Genomic DNA, 13,656 nt, shown 5'->3' with positions numbered 1-13,656 from the left:
GAATAGCTGTGTTTTGGTCAGAGCATTTTTTTTGCAAGGGCTCCACCATGCCATTTCTCTCCTGCCTTCCAATGAAAATAATACGCTTATCCTTGGTTGCTGCTTCAGCTTTACTGTGTCAACAAAGCTGTTACGGGGGCCAAAGACTAGATCAAGGACACACACAGCCCGAACCCAGATTACACAAATCATTCGGCTTACTTCAGTGGAGGAACACGTAGGGTACCAGTGCAGTTGTCATGCAGTTTTCATTTGTCCACGAGTCCCTGGAAAAACAGGTGATAGAGACAATGTAGAGCCCATCAAAAATTTAAAACAGTTTCTCAGACAGGTACTGTCCTCATTTCACCTAAATGTTTTTTGGGGGCGTTCAATAAAGCACCTGAATTGTGTTCATTCAGTAGTTTTCCATTGTGTTACCCACATGCATGCAGGCAGTAAATCTTTTTTCAGTGCATGCATGCATACGGTAGCGAGTGTCCTACAGCTCCTCCCTTGCATGCTCTTTCATGCAGATGTTTTAATGTATCCATCTGTTTATTGGCCTGTTTGAATTCTGTCATATTTGCAAATGTTCAGCCTAATATGTTGTGGTTCAGGAACTTTTTACCTTTGAATGGGGTGGCTGGCTAACTTTAAGGGTTTTAATTTAAGAACTGCTTTAAAAAGAGTTTAAATTACCCAATGCGTCTGTATATAAAATACAAAAAACATTCATGTACATCACCCTGCAGATGACATTGTTTGAACAAATGAATCGTGTAAACCGAAGGCAAAAGCAAACAGTATTCAGATAAGGAGCCCTCATTTCCTTTTGTTTTGTATTTTTCCTCGCCACGTCTTTGTGTAGCCCTGGGAGTAACAGTGTCTTATGAATAGCAGGAGAGACAGCTCACAATATTGAAGGGCAGTATTGGCATTGCTCCGTGCAGGTCTCTATTTGCACATCGCCTTCATGCGCCTCTGTCAGGATTACAGCACCATGAGTGATCGTGGGGCCAAAAATGTGGGAAGGCGCCTTCTTAAGTAACCATCTGTCAGACTGACTAACGATATGTCGAGTGTCCAAAATAACAGCAAATAAAACATATATCTGGAATTTTGACAGCCTTGTATCCATTAATGAGTGGGTTCAAAGCGCTCGTATCGTGGGATTATTGCCAACAGATTTCCATCTCACTCATTCTGTCCAGTGAGTTTTTAATACATTTTATAATATAATTTCGACAGAGTGGAGTAGTTGGTGGGAAATAGAGAAGCAACCAGAAGGCTGTTGGGTCAGATCCCAGAGGGAACACAGCTATTGCACACTTGAGCGTGGCATTTGCATTGGCAGATATTTAGGTGTGTTAATGGATGATGCATTAAATTTTAGCCGCTGTTGGTGACTACACTGTAGCCATGAAGTGGTTAAGGCTCTCAGAGAAATAGTTTTGACAATATCATCTCTTGCACTCTTTTGCATCTCTGTTCACCTGTATTAGACAGAAACGAGTTCAGCGCCTCCTTGCATTGCCTTCGACAAACTATTAAACTGCAGCGGATAGCTTGTCAACCCTGCTTTTCTGTTGTTGGATGAGTGTCAAAGTTCAGTCAGGGCCCAAGCACAGTCAAGAAGATGCCCTCTGGTTTTTGTTTTGTTTTGTTTTATCTTTGTTTACCGGTTCTCAGAAACCGTCAAACGAGGTCTGGCGAACACAACAGACGATTTGGGTCTCTTGATAATCGACCCCCTGTTTTCTTTCCGGGAATCAGTCATCTCTCCACTGCCGAACGTGAAGGAACTGATGACGATAATAAGCAGGCCCTCAGAGCACCACCGTGTACCTGCTCTCCGGGATAATTGCCAATCTGCTGTGGTAGATACCAGCGCAGTAAAAGAGGGGAGCCCATTAAGGGCAAGAGGAAGCCTCATCGCCTTGCGCCGCCAATTGATTGATGAGTGCTTCGGCGGCCGAGGAAATAGATGGATACACTGTGCCGCCCTGCACTCGGACACAAGGCGCGAGGGCCGAGCCCCGGGCAGGGCGCGACTTCGCTGGGGGAAGAGCAGGGCACGGGGAAATGGGCAATTCCGGACCGGGTCGGCTGAGGCCAGCACAGACAGGGCCGATGATGCGCGTCCTAAACCAGACGTTTGACCTGAACTTGATTGTCTCCCCTCGGATTGTGAGGATTAGAGCTAAAACCCCTGCTTTTTCCCGCGTCTGCGGCCGTCAATTTTCCTTTCCCCTCCGCGCGACTCAGAGCGGACTCAGGAGCGTGGGCCGAGGCCTTTTTTTTCATGGTGTGTCATGTGCTGTAACACAGTGGTAATTAGTCCCCAGGGTCCAGCAGAACCGGCTCGTTAGGTTGGCGTGGAGGACCATAATACATGTGGCCCGGTCAAGTCGCGTTGCAATTCATGAACCATTTGGAACAATGGACAGTAGGGGGGTGGATACAAAGCATGTTGTGGAGGAAGAAAGATATATTGTAAACACAATTAAAAAGCAGTTTGTGTTTGTAAGTCTGATATCATTCATGTTAATGAGGCAGGGTCATCCTACACAACGCATGTCTGCGCAGGATAGATGTAACATCTCGTTTTGTTGGGTGGAATTGCAGTGCCTTTTTTGCACAACATAGTCTATGCAGTCAGATAAGGGGAATCATTCTTTAAGGTTTTGGTTTCTGGGGGATGTAATACAAAGTGATACGCACCCCTGAGTGAGGGAGAGGGAGATGTGTCTGCTTTTGAGCAGGCAGCTCAGCAGCAGCAGACACAGAGAGCTCTCAGTGTAGTGTACTGATTCCCTTTAAAACTGCTCTCTGTGAGGTCGCCAATGGTCAATAAGTTCTCTAACATTTACATTTACTTATTAAAAATGTTTACTTTAAAGCCACTTATTGATTTACTTGAATGTTTTATGTGTAGCTAAAATTTTACTGAATTTGTCTGACGTGCATTTAGCAGGTGGTCAGCTCAGTACAGGGACCTGGGAAAGGAGACCAAAGAAGCTATTTTCTTGTGCAGAGACAGGGTAGTATAGAAGGTGGGGGACCTGTGTTTCAGTGACTTTTGAGCAGACAGCAGCAGACACAGGGAAGCTCCCCATGTGTAGCACTGATTCCCTTTAAAGCTGTTCCATTCCAGAATAACTCAGAAACGCCTGAGGACCCAAGTGCTTTGCTAATGCAGGCACAATGCACCTGTCTTTACATCACACCAAATCACACACTGTGTCCACTGTCTTAGACTTACAGCTGCATTTTGCTGTCAGCGCATAGCTAGGCTGTAGCTGTGTAGTATAGTGGTTCGGAGCAGGGCTTGTAACCATTAAGGTTGCTGGTTCGAAGTAGCTCTGGATAAGAGTGTCTGCTAAATGGCAATAGTGTGTATGGTCTGTGTGGAGTTTAGGTTTAACTGAGAGACCACTGTCAAACACAGGCATATGTTGCACAGTTTGTGTCATGTCTCCTTATGTCATACGTGGTAAAATGCTAGACATAATAAGCAATACAGTCACCTGTAATCCTGATGCTATTATTGAAATCTCCATATTTCTGGAGCATGCTAATTGGATTCTCTGTTGGCTACTGACTGTTTCCTCCACAAATATTACACCTCTTGCATCTTGCACCTATTACTCCTCCGTAAATATTGCAGCATCTCTTAAAGAACTGATTACATCATGTCCTAGATTCAACTGGTATGCTGAGCACATATAATTTATTTATGAATTCATTTACCAGTGCAAAATCACTCATGATGTGGAAGCTTTTCCTTATTGCCATGGATGAACCCGGCACTAATTATGCCCAGTGCCCTTGTAGCTTGTCATCTTTGGTGACATGGCAACCTTGGCTAAACAAGGCAAATTAAGTTTATGACATTTTAATGCACCTCAATATGGGATTAGTCCCAGAGATCCTCTATAATGAGAGGAGTGTTTTAATTTATAATCGGTATTAGATAGCGTCATATTTTACAGTGACAGCAGTTGATGTCTTCTGTTGAAGAGGCGCAGTAGGACCCTGGTTTAACCTGCGAAGGTTAACTGCTACGCTTGCCAGCCGGCTAGAACCTCAGCCGTGCTGCCCTAGAATTCCCCACCAGTCAGCAGAGTTCTGCAGATCAATGAAGACGTTGTAGCATTGACGTGCGGGTGAAGATTGAATTAAAGATGAACATCAATAGGGCAAAGGAGGTTGAAATTAGCATTCAGAGACGCGAGATGTTGATGTTTCGAAGCAGGGGTGGGCAACCCCGGTCCATCAATGCCACTGGAGGTCTGTGTTCCCTTCCCATAATGCCTCTGGCCCTGTTAAGTAATCATCATTTGAATAAGAAGACTTAATTCCCTCCAGTTTTAGCTTTCACATCGAGTGTTCAAGGAAAGACAGTGGTAAAATGCAGGAGAGTTGACCACATTTTTTGTAGGAGGAAGATCACAGTCTTTCTTTCAGATGGTTCCTAAGTGTTGCCTGTGAGGTCTGAATGGGAGATTGAACCCATGACCCACTGAACCACCCAACATAAGTCAACAGTTAGCATACCGTGTAAAAGGCCTGGACCCCTCATTTGGGCAGGCTATTGAACCCTTGGCATGACTCCAGGGGGCAACGCCACCATCTGTAGCAGACCTACACACACACACCACACAGAGCTTCATTACCTAAGCTCCCAGATCATTTCTAAGGTTTATATCATAAATGCAGAATTTGCAGTAAAAGACATCTGTGAATTTCAGTGCTGTGGAACAACAGAAAAAAAGCAAAGAACCAACTATTTTCTCATAGAGCAAGGCCTAAAAGCCTAAAGCCATGCAACAGCATTTTATCACTGGAAATGAATCACAAACAGGTTGTCTGCAGTATCTGTTTCACCCTCCGAAAGCTGGATTAGCCTGATAATGAAAACATAGTTGATAATGACGGATTGTCACTGTCAGAGATAAATAATAGTGTTTGCCGGAATATCTCAGCCAGAAGTGACAGGCCCTTCAGTTTTTCAGGTGTCAGCTTAAGAGAGCATTTATGCGTGGCAGCCGACAGCGGATTCCCCCGTCGCTCACCTGACCAAACCGCGCCAGGTGGCGAGATGCGCCACAAACCGGCCTTGCACTGCTGATCAGTGCACACATGTGGTAAATGGGGGGGGGGGGGGGGGGTTTATTGTTGTTTTTTTTCTCCTCTATCGTCTCAGAGTGACAGACGTAGGCAGAAGGTAAACATTTGTGGAGGGAATGGCCGTACTGGGGAATGTGAAGAGCACTGAAGAGAAGTGATGTTGCTAATGGCAGGGGTGGGGGGGCAGCTGCTGCGTGAAGGGAGGGGGGTTCTCTCTGGAGTGCCGTAATAAACAGCTCTTTGAGTTGGAATGCGTATGGCTAATGCACCAGTCTCTGTGAGAGCCGGCCTCCTAATTAACCTGCTTCCATCAGGACATTGAGGCCAGAAGCAGGCCAGCTGTCTGATGTAGGATGACAGGTGAAACCGCTGGTCTTTATAGCGTGCTGGCTCTAAATTACAGCCCCTCTAATACCAGCCCCCCCCCACACACACAATGATTCCGCACACCACACCTCACAGGGTACAGGATATATTACTTGATCCATGGATTGAGCAGATCTTGCGCTTAAGTAGATTTAAGTAAGCGCGTTGGCAAACAGGTTTTAGTAAGTAGCTCATTGATTCAACGGGGCTGTAGTTTTTAAGGTATTGCCAGTGAATGTTGACCCAACTGCTGGGGTTGAAGGGTTATACAGAGCTCCAATCTGAAAAGGTTTCAGTGAACCTGTGACCAGATTGTGTTGCTAGATTTATTAAGAATGTGCTCTCTCTCTCTCTCCCTCTCTCTCTCTCTCTCCAGTCTCCCAACTGTGAGATCTGCGATCACTTTTATTACTGGAGTCGTAACTTTGAGGGCACTTCAGCACTTTCATAGTCAATGTCCTGAGTTTTCTGCTGATCCATGGTCTGCTGCATTTGCAGGAAAGTGGAGCTGAGGAAGTGCCTGGTGCTCTTTGTCCCTTACAGTCTAGCAACACTGAATAGCAAGCGATGCCGACACAACTTTTATAACCCTCACAAATTTTGATTTTTGCTTGTGAAAAATTAATTGAATCCCATGAAGAGGGTGGGTTGTCACATTTTTGTAGGCCTGTAACAGAATGAGACCTGTCTCAAGAGGACTGCCGTAAGTCCGCTGATGTCAAAGCAGAATTAAAAGGAAATTGTGGATTATCGGTTTGTTTCCATGATGTCCTCGTTAAAAAGTTCCAGTTGTCTTTTTTTCAAATTTGTGGAGTTATGCAAAACATGAAAAATGTATGACCATTTTGTTCTTCACAAGTATTTGCATATGGATTACTATAGTGATTACTGACATTTTCATGATTGTTGTAGCACTTTTAAAGTCAGTTTGAATGTCTATTCAGAATAGCAAGATGGGAACTGTAGCAATGATTAATACATTGCCAGTTTTGCCAAAATGTGATAATGACTTTTTTGTTTATGTTTGCTGTTGTGTGTGAGGCCTTATTCGATCCACAATTGTAACTTAACCTTGAAGCTCGTTCTATTTAAGGTCATCTCCCAAATGAGTAAATGTTAATGTAAATTGTAGAATTGGGTAAATTCCTTGTTCAGTGTTTGTCATCTTGCTGTATATTTATGAAAGGCAGGTTTCTAGAGATTTCAGAGGGAGAGGGCCCTTTTAGCTGTGATACCTTAATACAGACCTAGGCCCAAAAAAGCCATTGGTGACTGAAGCCGAGCATCACAGTGGTGATGGATGTCATCTGGCAGAAGTGTAATGGCGGCACTGGCGTCTCCCTCTGTCCCATTCCAGACAGCGCCTTTCAGAACCACTCCCGGCTCCGGACGCCCCCGCTGCCGCTGTCCCATTCGCATTCACCTGGCCAGCACCAGGCGGTGTCCGTCAACTCCCTGAACCGAGGGACCTACACACCACGCAGTAACCCCAGCCCTGCCCCCACTGACCACTCCATCCCACCGGAGGGCCCCACCAGTGCCCAGGATTTGGGCAGCACGCAGGACAACTGGCTCCTCAACAGCAACATCCCCCTCGAGACCAGGTAACCGCCACCGGGGACAAAACTCACCCCATAATAAGAGGCTTATGCTACGCCTCTGATTTTCCGTTGGACCCTGACCAGTCTGAAGCTCCCGTCGTCGGGCTAAGTATGGCCCTCCCGCATACAGTTCTTGTCGACCTTACTCTGTCCACTTCAGTTCATCTGCAATGTGTGATGACTTTGGAGTTAGGGATTTAGGAAGGCTTTTCTGGTCTTTTTTGGTTTGTTTTGTACACACTTTTTTGACTTTAAAAGGTTATATGGGAAACAAAACAAAAACAAAAAAACTTGCTTGCTTAACAAGCCATTGAAGCACACTGAAGTTAGATAGAACAGGGGTCTGTGTCTTAACCCCCCCCCCCCCCCAACAGACAACATACTTCATAAAAGTGAGGATTTCCCCCTCCCCTCTGCATGCACCGGCCAACATCCTTCTTGAACGTGATTCGCTGTGGAACAGGAGAAAAGCACTTTGCTTTGTTGCTCGCACAATGTTAGAGGCCCTGACAGGCCATGCTGGGGTGCTGAATTCCATCTGCTGGAGCCCTTGTTATCGGAGTGGATGTGAAGCAGTCTTTTGTGAAAAGGTACCTTCAAGATCCTGGGACAGGGCTCCCTCCCCCCTCTCCCCAAACAAAGGGCTTTAACACACAGCCGTGGGGTCGGTTTGAAACCAAATACCCTTCACTTCACCCATCCCAGCGTGTCCTTCAGTAAGAGGAGGCTCTCCAGTGATGGAAATCAGCACACTTCAGATGTACGAGGGAGAACGTCTGTTTCCATTTTCCTCGCTCCCTCTTTTTTGGTACGTTACTTATTTCCTTAGTTCTGGCATTTATCCACGGTGCCTATCCATACACGGCTTCCATTTTGCACATTATCCGTTTTAACGGCGGGTGCAGTGGAGGTTAATATTCGCAGCTGCTTGTGTACTTCACATTTTAAACGCCACTGCTGAAGGATGCACGCTGCTTGGGATGCTATCCCCTCTGGGATTTGAACCACCAATGATGTGGTTGTATGTCCGGTTTATCAAACGCTGCTCTGTTTATGCACAGCTAATGATGCAGGACTTGGCAGGAATAAACCAAATGCACAGGTGAGGTTTATATCACAAGCCGAAGGGGAGGTTTCTTTGGTTACATTAGAGGGACCGGGCTTTTAACTGAAAGATTATAGGTGTATCTCCCTGGCGGACCATTGCTGTTGAAACCTTGAGCAGTGTATCCAAACTGCTTTAGTCCATATCAAACTGTAAAAATGGATAATGAGTAGAATATGCGCTATATAAATCAAAATAGACAAGGGTTTGATTTAAGTAAATAAGTAGTAATTGTACAATATGTCTCCAAAACTAAAAGCCCAGCATGCCTCTGAGAGGATTTAATGGGGTTTAATGAGGTTTCACTTCACTCTGGCTTCAGACAGACAGGGTCTCTCTAAAGTTCGCCACCAGCGGAGAGGTCAGAGGTCAGGGCCAGTTGCAGACGAGCGGAGACAAATGTGCGCTTCAGCGACAGAGATGCCGCGGGACTCCAGAAGCTCGTTCCCCGACGCTGGGGCCTGGTAGTAACTACCTGGCACTTAGGAGACTCCGGCTGACAGCTGAGTTACGGAGTTGATTTAGTGGACGATTACACCGGCCACAGCGTTCCAGGCTGCTCTTCTCCACACGGCCGCCGGCGCGTGTGAGCATCCGCTCAACGGGAAAATGAACATTAACGGCGGACTGCGGATCGACGGTTAGCGGCCTGATGAGTGATTATGCGGCGCGGATGATTCCCAGTCATTCCCCGTGCAGGTATTCCCAGAGGCGGGGGAGAACACAGATGGCGTGTGACACGCACAGCAGCAGCGGGAGACTGTGCCCATGCAGTATGGATTAACGGTCCTGGCAAGCCTTTGTCAATAATTACTGTGCCGCTGTTCAAACGGGAACTTTGAGAGACGTCGCCTGACATTTTCAATTTGGCTGAAGCTAATATAATGCCTCTTCTTCCTATTTTTTCGAAGGAGGAACTCAGTGGCCCTAATAAATTCCTGGTTTTGTGGGCTTAACCCCAAACCTCTCTGGAGGGCTGCCAGCAGACGTTCTCGCATCTTCCTTTTTCAATTCCATCTCGAAGCGTTCCTGCCAGGGCTCTCTTGTTCATTAAAAGCACAATTTGCCTCCCTGAGCTCGGGGCTCAGTAAATAGACCCGCAAACCAACCTGGAGCAGACAGAAAGAAAGCAGGTCTTTTTCTCCTGTTCCAGTGGACACGTTCGGTATGCACATAGTACGTTGACAGTTCATTTCCCCATGGCATTGTGTCAGCTCTCCCTTATGGAATAGCACTTTTCTGTACCACATTATATTGCAGCCACATAAATGAAAATGCACAGTGTTATGGATTTCTACAGGGAGACGATAACCTGCTGCCCGAGCTTTGTCAAGACCAACAATTTCAAAGCCCTCCTGTTCTGTTTTAAAAGTCTGCGCAAGGCGCAAAGGCTCGTGGGAATGTGTTCGTGATTGTGGCGTGGGAGTTGTGAGTTTGAGTTGCTGCACCGTTCATGAAACAGTAGAATGTGCGTTAACTTGAAGCCTTGATTGAACGTGATGCATTGTTTTCTTTCAATTACAATCTCAAAGGAGCCAGAATACTCTATTGTTTATCAGAGAAGAGCAAGACGCTTTCAGAGAGGGGCAGGGATCATTCAATACAAGGTATGGGGCATTCTGGGAAGGCCCAGTGTGCCTTCTCTAAACATGGTCCAAGGAGAGGTAGATGTTGTCTCACTGATATGTCAACAGTGGTCTAGTTCCATAAGGGTTTATTTTCTTATTTTTTGTGATATTTTTCCCTGTTTTTTCCTTTATTTCTTTGTTTTTGCCTTTTTGTGTTTTGTGCATTGTCGTTTGGTGGGCACGTTACTTTGTCTTGACGTGTCTCTATGGCTGTGGTTTTGTGTTGTGTACCTCACATGCATGTCTCACTGTAGCTTCATTCATCTTTCCATCTGTGTGTAGAAACATAGCAAAGCAGACATTCCTAGAGACTTTGCAGGACAACCTTATTGAGATGGACATTCTGGCGTCCGCATGCGGCGATGCTGCATACAATGACGGGTACGTGACAAGGCCTGCTCTCAGTGACAGTTAGGATTGAATCTGCTTTGCCATGCAAAAATAAAAAAGTGATGTGTTTATTGTAGCTCTTTCAGTTTTTACAGGGGTTATGCTTTTTTTAAATTTTCTTTGGAGAGTTAAAGCTGAAGCAAGTATCTCTGTAAATTCATATATTGTACTTTTTCATGTTATGCTGATTGAACTTAACTGGTACATTTAAAACTTGCACCTATTCAATGTAATGAGTCAGTCAGAACTCATTAAGTCATCTACTGATCTTTGTTTTCTTACTGGATCAAGGGTTGGGGTTGGTGTGCTGATGCCACAGGCACCCATATTGTGAGGCTCAAAAATCAATGTTACATTAATTTGGGCTGTTTATCAGCTGACTGTTTTCATTACATCAGTTAACAGTTTTTGCATTATTTGTCTCTATTATTTAGAAAATGAGATAATCAAGCCTGTCAGCAGAAAGATGTAAGGTGCCTCGCCAGATGTGAAATTCTGAATTGCAAATTAAACACACTGAGAGCCGCAAAGTGGCTTCAACACCCCTCAACAGCTACAGCTTGACCCTTTTATCCAGTATAGTAACAGAGATCAGTGGGGTCATCCTCAGAGGAGCCCATGTCTGGTCAGTAACTAGAGGCCTGCCATTGTCTCCATGGCTGTCCTCATGGTGACTGAACAACACTGCACTAGGCTGTATCTGAATAGACCACGTGCGCCATGAATTTCAAGAGTAAATAAATGCATTCCATCAAAAGCTTCGCTTAAGCCTAATATCCGGGATGGGAACTGTCAGTGCTGTGATGATTTTTAAAACTGTTTTTGTAAACAGGGCTGCTGAAGCCAGGCTCTGCTGTGGTTGGTAGTCTAGTGAGGTAAATTTGATACAGATTCCTACTGGGTAGGCTTGGTAATAGACTCAGCAGCGTCATGAGCACAGCAGCTGTACAGCCTCACAAGAGGAACAGAGGGCCCTGGGTCTGTGACGCAGTTACTGACCAGTTAATGGACTCCCGCTCTCGCAGTGCGTGAGCCACGAGGAAGACAGGTTAACAGTAGCCAGGTGGTGGCGTGCTGTTCAGACGACCCTGTGTGTTTTCTTTTCCACAGGCACTTCCTGTTCAAGCCGGGCGGGACCTCGCCCTTATTTTGCACGACGTCGCCGGGGTACCCCCTGACCTCCAGCACGGTGTACTCCCCGCCCCCGCGGCCCCTGCCCCGGAACACCTTCTCGCGCCCCGCCTTCAGCCTCAAGAAGCCCTACAAGTACTGCAACTGGAAATGCGCGGCCCTCAGCGCCATTCTCATCTCTGTGCTGCTGGTCTTCCTGCTGACCTACTTCATCGGTGAGCGTCCCTCGCTTTTCCTTCCAGGACCTTCTGCATTAATGCTGGGGGACAGCGCAGTGGCTGCTGCTTCAGTCCCCTAGTGAGGAGCTGCAGTCACAAGCACACAGGATTGCGAAGCCTGAATCGCTCCGGCACAGTGTCCAGGTATATCAATGGATGTATTGTGTGTAACTGAATAAATAGCAGGGATTATGCCGAAACCATACTCTCGAATAGACTGCTCTGACACCCCTCATTTCACTAGGAATGAAAGGAAAGTGGTGCCCTTCCTTACCCAATTTGCTTTCAGCTCATTTAATCAGGCCACAAATGGGCACAAAGGCAGGCCTCCCCCCAGTTTTGATATCTGATATTGTCATGTTTTTTTGAAGATGTTTTATGCTGAAGCATTGGTTAAGTGGATGAGTCAAGCAGGATAAAATAAAATATGCTGCTTTCTTATCATTTTTTTTCTCACGCATGCGTGTTTGTGTGTGCACTTTTTTAATGTGCATACACGTTATAACGCTCTTACCATTTCTGGGGAGTATCAGAGTATCATTTCTACTTCGATAACTTCAGGGTAGCAGTCTTCACATGCAGATTTAGCATTTCACAAGTCGGTAGATATACAGTGAGGAAGTGCAACACACAATACAACACCTTGAAAAAGTTTGACTCAAGAAGTTACTTGACAAAAGCTGTGTTTGAATTATCCCCGCAGTCTGCAAGTTTGTGAAATGGCGGGGAGGGGGTGGGGAGGGAGCAGTGGCTGCACCACAAGGCTCAGTGTCACACATTGAAGTAGATGGGTTGTGAAAATGCCTTTCTCTGGTCTCCTCTGCTTGATACCGAGTGGGCTCGCCCGCGGCCGTCTAGGCTCCGACGTGCCCGCTCTGTCAGGTGAAATATTACATAACTGCCATATCGCTTATTTCATTTGCATCTGCGATTGGAAACACGCCCCAGGGCTGGTCCCTTATCCTCCGCCCATCATCTGTGTATGACAATTAACCCATTACCTTGCCTGCTTTCTTTTCATAGAGTGTACAGCCGGTGGCAGCTTGGCCAGTACATTGAAGTTCATGTGTGTCTTCAACCAAAAGCCCAGGAAAACGAGCATACATTTTCACACATGCCTTCATAAATTACTATTTTTTTCAGACTGACTTGATTTAGTTAAAAAATGACTAGTTAGTTCTGTCTAGCTTTAATTCGTATTACTGTTAACTTTATGATATACATGTAAATGACTGAGATTCTATTTAGCATATAAATTGGTCGAGCCATAGATTTCATCTGGCTCAGGTGTGAGAGCAAATAAGATGGTGTGTCGGCTAATGTGGGGGAAAAGAGTGTATGAATTCTTCCAGTTAGAGAGGAGGAATTTGAAGGCTCAGTCAGCGTAGCCTCCATCACAGAGATAAATAGTGTTCTTCTCTCAGATACTAATAAATATGTATTATAGCGCAGCGATGATGATACAATTTGCGATTTCTGCCTTTCCTTCAGGGTGGCTGGACACAAGTTTTTTTATTCAAATTCCAAATATAGAGCACTTGTCACATGTCGAAAAGGCACATTTTTGCCACAGAATTTTTTTCAGTTGAGAGCTTATAGTGTCAGTTATTAATGGGGATTCTCATGGATTTTCTTCATTCTACTGCAGGGATCAAAAATTTTCAAATTTGTAGTGAGAGGTTGATGTAAATTAATCTAAACAGGGAAATGGAAACTTTAAAGGAACAGGTATGACTGAAACCATGCCTTGAATCAGTCTTGCTAAAGGGAGGCATTCTCTTCGACATGCTTGGGAAACTCCAGCTTGGCTTTGCTCCGAAAATAACTTGTACCATTTGTGACCTGGCTGAGTGCCAGAGTAACCCACTAGGCCAATACAGCTTAATTACGGCACATAATTACTTTTTAAAAATGTAATTATTAACGTTCAGGTCCTCTCCCTTCGCACCTGATATAACCGCTTTCAAAACTAAACGTCGCGACAAGGAGTGGATTCCAAATCAAGGCCATCTTTAAACTGAGCAATGACAAGCAGGCAGGCGTATGTAGTGCCAAGTGCAGTTAATTATTGAGGCCAGTAAGTGGAAACACTGTCACCATCGTCT

General features: G+C 45.5%; 1 protein-coding gene across 7 annotated transcripts in view; it reads left to right on the top strand.

Annotated features, from left to right (window-relative positions):
• LOC118774279 (teneurin-4-like) overlaps nt 1–13,656 on the top strand; it is a 185,787-nt gene that overhangs the window by 88,378 nt on the left and 83,753 nt on the right. For 3 of the 7 annotated variants that reach the window (XM_036523508.1, XM_036523505.1, XM_036523504.1), the window contains 3 exons: nt 6,836–7,082; nt 10,095–10,193; nt 11,313–11,548. In XM_036523508.1, the coding sequence (XP_036379401.1) occupies nt 6,836–7,082; nt 10,095–10,193; nt 11,313–11,548 (582 nt within the window). Of the gene's footprint in view, nt 1–6,835; nt 7,083–9,716; nt 9,792–10,094; nt 10,194–11,312; nt 11,549–13,656 lie in introns of all 7 variants that reach the window. The other 4 variants (XM_036523510.1, XM_036523506.1, XM_036523511.1 and 1 more) reach the window with 2 other exon arrangements.

This window comes from Megalops cyprinoides, chromosome 3, assembly GCF_013368585.1.
Source record: "Megalops cyprinoides isolate fMegCyp1 chromosome 3, fMegCyp1.pri, whole genome shotgun sequence".
NCBI classification, from domain to species: Eukaryota; Metazoa; Chordata; class Actinopteri; order Elopiformes; family Megalopidae; genus Megalops; species Megalops cyprinoides.
This window is presented reverse-complemented; position numbering and strand designations above follow the sequence as displayed.